This window comes from Tachypleus tridentatus, chromosome 1, assembly GCF_004210375.1.
Source record: "Tachypleus tridentatus isolate NWPU-2018 chromosome 1, ASM421037v1, whole genome shotgun sequence".
Classification (NCBI taxonomy): domain Eukaryota; kingdom Metazoa; phylum Arthropoda; class Merostomata; order Xiphosura; family Limulidae; genus Tachypleus; species Tachypleus tridentatus.
In genome coordinates this window covers 56903219-56911546 of record NC_134825.1, presented here as the reverse complement: position 1 = coordinate 56911546, position 8328 = coordinate 56903219, and the positions used below count along the sequence as shown (strand labels likewise).

Sequence of the window (8328 nt, the reverse complement as noted above, 5' to 3'; positions counted from 1 at the left end):
CCAAAAGTTGGCAGTGGGTGGTGATGACTAACTGCCTTCACTCTAGTCTTACATTGCTAAATTAGGGACGGCTAGCGCAAATAGCCCTCGTTTAGTTTTGCGCGAAATTCAAAAATAAAAAAAAACAACAACCATCCTATATATAAAAGTTTCAACCTTATTTTACATACTATTTATTCACATATCGACCTGCAGTTAGTATTTAAATTACATTTAGGCTTTGGAAACTAATTTAAATAATTAGATAATAATTGCAGCAAGTGGCCCTCTTATTTTTGTATTAAGCTCCAACAATTTATACTCCCATAAAATTAAACGATAAAATACTGATATAAGTGATTAATTTATTATCTTGATTTTGGATTCTAATTGAGAGAAAACATTATACCAGGGCGCGCTACTTTAGCAGAATGGCGGAGACGTTGGAAAGTATTTTGGCACGACTTTTAATTCCAGATAATGCTGTGCTTGCACAGGTGAGAAGTAATTAATGTACAATATAAATAATTTCATATTATTATACTTTAGGTTGTTATTTTTTTTTACAACTGACCTTCCATAATTTGTCTGTTAGCATGAAAAATTATTTTTATTTCAAACTATAGGGGACACGTGAGTTTATATTACTATGCCATTATCAATTATATTTATAAAAAAAACACTTACTGAATGCGTTAGTCTGTTTAAGTAATTTGAGTTTTAAACACTGTATTTAATTTCTTAAATTAATGTTTTATTCCTTGTAGTGCAACTATTGACTGTTGGCGATTAAGTCTAAAGTGATATCAATAAGTCATTACGACGATGTAATTTTGTTTTTACAACTTACAAGAACGATGTCAAATTGTATTGCCATGTATAAACTTTCAGTGATTTTTTTAAAGATTACACACACGGAAAATTTCAGTGAAATAGTTCCAAAAATGTTCTCTACATCTATATACTTTACTGTATATAGATACTATTCAATAAGTTTTATACAACTGATGTGTAAAAAACAAATTTTCTTTAACTTTTCAGAATTGGGTGTGCATTATATTCTGGCAAATAAAGTATTTCTGAAAAAAAAAATGGGGTCGAGAATCTGGATCCCTCATCTAGATCTTTGCATAGTTATACAAAAGAATTTCATAATTTAAAAACTAATATGTGTGTGTGTTTGAGAAGCTTTTTAAATTATGCAAATTTGCAACTAGAAGTTGAAAGTAAGGAAGACATAAATTTATGTGTGGAAAGCTTTGAAATTTTCTTTAAACAATCCAAAAGTGAATTTAGGAAAAGGGAAGTATGGATGATGTCATCACATGTATACTGGAGGGGTGGGTGTAGATGATAATATATATTACAAAAGGAAAAGTATATAAGGAATAGATTAGTCATACTTCAGAGCCATATCTCAGACCTTAGTATTTGTGTGCTATCTGTGTTTTATTTGTGAATTTCTTTATTTGTTTATAAACTTAAAGTACAAATACTGTCATTGTGTTGAGTCTTAATACTTGCCACAAACATCTAGATTTTAAATGTTGTTAGATGTGGTATTTTACTAGATAAGTTGATTGAGTTGTGATGTTTAATAATGCCACTTGGTTCAAAATGTCATTTGTGCCAGAGATGTTTGATGGATATAGCATGTTATGAAATAGGTTTAACATTATAGTCATTACGATTCTTCACACAGCTGTTAGATTCGCTCAGTACTATGTACCTAACCTTTTATATGAGTATCTTAGGCAGGTAACTTAACTGTTTTAATTACTTTAAAAACACATCATTGCTCTTACATTTTATGAACTTTTTGCACTGAAATACAACAACCAAACAAATGTTTTTGATATGAAGCACAAGTTTTCCCCTAGGGTAAGATTTGCAGATTTGCTTATATACAAAATTAAAGAATAAATTTATGAAACTGTTGTTTAGAAAGGTAGCAAAACATAAAAAATGTAAATTTACACTTTACCTAACACTTAGAATTAGTAAGAGAGTTGGTAGTAGATATTACCAGCCAGTTAACTTCCCTCTAGTTAAAAGTAACAAAGAGAGAATAAGCAAGTTTAGCAGCAACAATAATTGAACTCGCACCCCTACAATGTAGCTTCATGATAAACAAACATTGGATATTTGCTGGAAACCTTGATTTCCATGAGTTCAGTATTTTCAAGGCAACCACTATCACCTGAATTTTGATCAATCATTTATGAGAAAACTTGATGTTAGTTGTAAGCAGAAACATTAATTTTGATTAATTGATTAGTTTATGTATGCAGTTAAAAATACTGTTAGTTATCTTCCTTGGAATGAATACTTTAGGTAAAGATTTGTTTTAATTATATTGGTCACAGTAGTGTGCTCTTGTAATGTAAGCTGATTAATAACTGTTATATGAGAAGTGTACACGAAAAACCTTAAAACTGTTCTTTGTAACAATTTTAAACTAGATGTGAATGTTTTACTACATTTATAAAGATTAACTCTAAATTAAGAGTTTTCAGTTAAATACAAACTCATAGTTATGGTAGTGTCATTGGTAATTTATGTAAGTTAGTATTACCAAAAGTTTAAACCTTTTTTCTGTAATGTGTTCCAAACCATCAAATATCAATATATATCCTTTATTACACACTTTCTACACAGACTTCTATGGGAATATAAAAATGCTGTTTGTTTTTCAAATTAATTTTCCATTGTTTTTAACTTTGGAAACTTCAATAAGGATCAATATATTAATTAACTGTCCTTGTGATTCTTTATAAAAGACTGTGAAATGAAAGATGCATTGAATTAATTTTATCCAAAATAAAAATGCAAACATTCTGTAACAAGAGTCCAGTTGAAGGTTTGTAAAAACCATTGTTAGTGTTATTTTAAATACCAATTTTCCAAATGAATTTGTAAATAATATTTTCATAATTTTATCATCCTATTAACACTAATTTAAAAAAAAATTTGTATCAAGAAATAGTAGTAAAGGTTTTTTGTAAAGATTAAAGTGTTTGGACCATTTTACTTTATCATATAAAATGGAAGTCTATTTCAAAGTAATCATGACCAGGCTAGCATGTTGGTATTTTCTTATTATCATAGACGTGTATTTTGTAAATACATATAAAAAATTAAATAGTTCTCATAATTTTTAATTTATAATGAAAAAGAGGCTTTGAAGTATCTCTGAAATTAATAAATGAAAATAAAAAAACAAAAAAATTAGATATTGAAACTTCTGAGAAAGTTTCCAAAAAGTGATTATTTATAATTGAGTTTTTGAAAGATACAAAATCTTTATTTTGTAGCTTATCTAGCTTCACCTAGAGACAGAAATAACACTTCTTACAATTCATTATAATGTATTAGGTAATGGCTAAATAGAAATGAATTGTTTGTGATCAGTATGATGTTTATTTACATGTGAAATGCTAAATCATATGTTAGAAAATAATTTGCTTTTACTGATAAATAGGAATTTGATAGTTGATAATTTGCAATTATGCAAAATCTTGTTATATATACATACAAATTGAAAATTATAACTTATCATTATGATACAATTTTTTTTTTATTTTCTGACGTTAATATATTCTCTGGTGAATGTGTAAATGTTCAGCATTATATAATAAAATTTTGTTTTGATATATGTAGAAGTACAAGTGTTTTCAGTTATAATCTGTGGTGTCACTAAAATATAAAATTATGTAACTGCACAAAAATGTATCAGAATGGCTGGTATGGATATTAACACATTTACTAATAAAGCAGAGAACAGCATTTTACCCTTCAACATAGGTCATCTTCTAGTTAACAAAGAGAGAGTTTGCAACTGACCATTGGAAATTCTTTGTTAACCTGAAGATGACTTAGAAAAGTTGAAACATTGTCTCTGTTTTATTAGTAAATGTGTTAACATCCATATCAGCCATTCTGAGATGCATTTTTACTTCAAGTGGGTTTCTCATGATCAAGAATGTGACTGCACAGTTGGTCACACATAAGTAGAGTGATATTATACAAAATGCTTCTGTTATTACATTTTGAACTATTCTAATCATATGTAACCATAAGTTCCATAACATTATTTTATACTGTAAGATCTATGCTATTAAATAATTTAATTTGAAACAAAAATTCACCTGTAAATTATTTTTCCCCTATAAGTGGTTTTGGTAAATTTGTGCATAAGTTATTATGGTTCTGGTATGAATTGTTCCTGGTAGTGGTTTTTATTACAAGCTTTTATTGTCTGATGAACATTTATGAATGTGACAATTTCTTTAGTTGTTTAGAAAATATATGATCAAAGATTGATATAGTTATAAATACATCTGCCACATGGACTGTATGGTTGAATAAACATACTTCTAGCTAGTTTTAAGAATATAGCATTTTTGATTTAAGGCTATCTTTATAAGTTTGTTCTTAATCTTTTAAGGCAACCTTGGAATTGCGAGAGTTTTTCAAGGATCCCAATGTTGTGGCATCAATGTGCCAAGTACTTTCCAATTCGGAAAATCCACAGGTAAGTATTTAGAAGAAAATTTTTGAAGTGTAAAAGTTATTATAACTTTCTATACATAATCCTACAGTAAATGCTGATATTGGTAGTTTAATAACTTGAATGTTGTGTAAATTAAAAGTTAAATGTACTAGTATATAAAAAAAAATTCCTATTTCTTGCTTGATTGAGAAATGGAGCTGATTGCATAAAAATATGACTGCTTTATAAATTACATTTAGTTTAATGTTAGTTTTCAGAAATGTGTGTCTTACAAGACATAATTAGCTAAATTGATTTTGAAGTAGCTGCATCTTTCCAAAATTAGTATTAATGAGAGGAATTTTATATTCATTAAATTTTAAAAGAACAAAAAAGAGCTTATTGGCCCATTAAGGATGCCCCTTCTAGCTTCCAACTGTCCATTACTACTTAAGTATTCATCCAATTTTTTATTGAATTTACTTCCACCACTCTTCAAAGCAGATAATTCTAAAAACCAACCATACTGTTTAAACTATAAATACTCAAAATTTGGATTTGTGACCCCTTGTTGAATTGATGGATCTGTATTATTATTCCCTTGATATAATAATCCTAAACATCTCAACAAAATTCTCCCTGATCCTTTTCCTCTCAAGAAAACAGTTTAGAGATTTTAGTCTCTACTCATAGGGCAATCCTACCATCCCAGGTATCATCCTAGAGGGTCGTTTTTGAACCTTCTCAAGCAATTCAATGTCCTTTTTCAGGAAGGGAGCCCAAACTGTACACAGTACTTTAAACACAGCTTTACGAGTGATCTGTACAGTAAAACAACAATATCATTTGTCTTTTATTCATTGTTTCTTTAGATGTTACCCAAAATCCTATTAGCCATGTTGATAACTACAATACACTGTTTAGGTGACTTGAATGATTTTCCAATCATAATATTAAGATCTTTTTCTTCAACCACAGTTTTCAATGTATTCCCATTTAAATTGTAACAATAATTTGAATTGTGAAAACTAACATGCATCATCTTATATTCTGGATAGTTAAAAATCATCTGCCACATCATGGCTCACTGCATCATATGATCTGAATTTCTCTGTTAGTCTGCAGCATCTTTCATACAATTAGCCATCTCAAAAATCTTAATGTCAACTGCATACTTCAAAATGTAATTTATTCAATAGTCAATGTCATTAATGTAAATCACAAACAGCCAAGCATATAGCACAGAGCCTCAAGGCACATCCACCCCTCAGTGTGAATTCTTCTATATGGTGAGGAGACCTCACAGAAAAGGTTCTGTAGTTTCAGTTCACTTACTCTGGGATTTAAACATCCACCACCCACGTTTGCCACGTATGGATACCCATAAAAGGGAGGAGAAGATTCTGGTGGTTGAGGGGTCCAACTCTAAGACACCATTTTTGGCCTTGAATTCCTGTAGATGGATGGCATTGGGGTGGCTCATCAAGGTTCAGAAACATCTTCTTCAGTCCCAAGATGCAGATGTTCACTTCCTTTGGCTCTGTTTATTGGCATTTCTTCAGAAACATCTTCTTCAGTCCCAAGATGCAGAATGATTATTTGTTAACACTCTCAATCACTGAAATCTTCATCTACCAACAGAGACCTGCCCATTTGACCCAGGGGAGGATCCATGGAGTTTGAAATACCTTCTAATAAAGAAAAATGACATGGATTAAAACAGAAGCCCTCTCCATTCAGTTCTTCTTCACATAAGAAAAAAATGGCCACTTCAATACAGTGGAACTGTCAAGGTTTTCATTGTAATTTAGATGACATCAAAGCACTGATTCTTACCATCCTGTGTGTATTTCCTTCCAAGAAATATTTCTCAAACCTGCCAATACAGTCACCTTTCAGCAGTTTTCTTTCTATAGAAATGACAGGTTGTGTTCATCCTATCTTTACCACTTCATACACTCTTGAGGGTTGTAGCCATCTGTGTTTTCTTGAGTCATACCATCACTCTTTGTTCTCTCTGCCTGTCTTCTTAGGAGACCTATAATCAATTAGACCTTGATGCTCTCATTGAACAGTTGCCATCTCCCTTTTTAGTCATGGGGACTTTAATCCTCTCTGTAGTAGTGCTGATATTGATAGGAGGGGCCATTCTGTAGAGTATATGGTTTTGAATTATAACTTTTATCTCTTCAATACTGGTACTTCTACCTGTTTTCATGCATCTAGTCAGTCTTTTACTGCTATTAATCTCTTCATCTGCTCCCCTTCATTTTTCTCTCATTTCTCTTAGGGATTTGACAGTGACAAATAGGGCATTGATCATTTTCCTATCATATTGAGCTAACCTCTTTCACTGCTCTCTCGGAACTTGATCTTGCCGTCATCTATAAACCATCGATGAACAACTGTATGGCAGCCTTAACTGACTGTATTGTCCAAGCAGCTGCTCAGTGTACTCCCAAAACCTCAACACATTTTCCATGATATTCTTGTCCATGAGGGTTTCGATTCCTCTAGGTGGCCTCAGCAGATAGCCAAATGTGGCTTTGCAATAAGAAACAATCCTCGTCTATGATGTAATACTGCTTGCAACGTGGCTGAGAATGCTCAAAAACAGGCCTGGGATACCTTTCATAGATATTCCACACTTTAAAACAGCATCACTTTCCAGTGAGCTCATGCACCTGCTCAGCAGGTAAGACATCAATGCCAGAAGGAATCTTGGATTAAATACATAACTAGCATCTCTTCTGCCACCAGTTCCAAAGTCAAACAAAATTTGGAAGGTTAGTGGGCAGTATACTTCTACCTCTCTTTCAATCTTGTTCTCTGATGGCCAGGAAGTTGCTGATGTCTAGAGAATCTCCAATACTCTCAGCTAAAGCTTTTTTCATGCTACTAGCACTTCTTCCTCATCCTCCAACTTCTTAGCCATAAAGACTCAGGCAGGGCAATCACCTCTTTCCTATTGAGCTGATTGTCTCTATGAGTATAATCGCCCCTTTATACTGGTGGAACTCCAGCTTGTTCTTCATCGGTCTGACAGTACATCAGTTGGACCTGATAATATTCACTATGAAATGCTGCACCATCTCTCTTCTGCCTCTCTTGCTATTCTTCTGGTTGTTTTTAACCAGAACTGGCAGAAGAATATTTTTCTTGATGCTTGGCACCATGCTATTATCCTTCATTTTTCTAAGCCTAGGAAGGATCCCAAAATTCCTTCAAACTAGCATCTGATTGCTTTGACAAGCTATCTGTGTAAGATATTAGAGTGGATATTAATGCTTGTCCAGTTTTGTTCCTTGAATCAAACAACCTCTTGTCCACCCAGCATGGGTTCTGACGACAAATCTCCACCATGGACCACCTGATTCAACTTGAAATGTTGATCAGGGAAGCCTTTATCAAGCAACAACATCTTGTTTCTGTATTATTTACCTTAAGAAAGCTTATGATACTGTGTGGAGGTATGGCAATCCACTCATACAAGTTGCGTGACCATTTGCCAATTTTCATTAAACATTTTTTAATCAACCTGTGGTTCCAAGTTCATGTGGGTTCAATACTTTCACATTCTCTCCCACAGGAACTTGGAGTCCCTCAGGGCTGTATCTTAAGTGTCACACCTTTCATTGTAAAGATTAATGTCATCAGTGGACAACTCCCCCTACAGTTGCAAGAAGTTTGTGTCAACAACTTCCACATCTCATGTCAGTCATCGAGTATGAGGTTTATTGAGTGGCTTCTACAGACTGTGCTTAATTGTTTACTAAAGAGGACCACAGCAAATGGTTTTATCTTTTCTTGCTCTAAAACCATTTGCATGCACTTCTGCCTGCAGCAGGGTATTCACC

The 8328-nt window shown here is 32.5% G+C and overlaps 1 protein-coding gene across 2 annotated transcripts in view; it reads left to right on the top strand.

Moving 5' to 3' along the window:
• Positions 1-337: 337 nt before the first annotated feature.
• LOC143249333 (importin-4-like) overlaps positions 338-8328 on the top strand; it is a 94115-nt gene continuing 86124 nt past the window's right edge. For both annotated transcript variants that reach the window (XM_076498985.1, XM_076498996.1), the window contains exons 1-2: positions 338-476; positions 4427-4513. In XM_076498985.1, coding sequence (XP_076355100.1) covers positions 411-476; positions 4427-4513 — 153 coding nt within the window. In that variant the 5' untranslated portion in view covers positions 338-410. The remainder of the gene's footprint in view (positions 477-4426; positions 4514-8328) is intronic.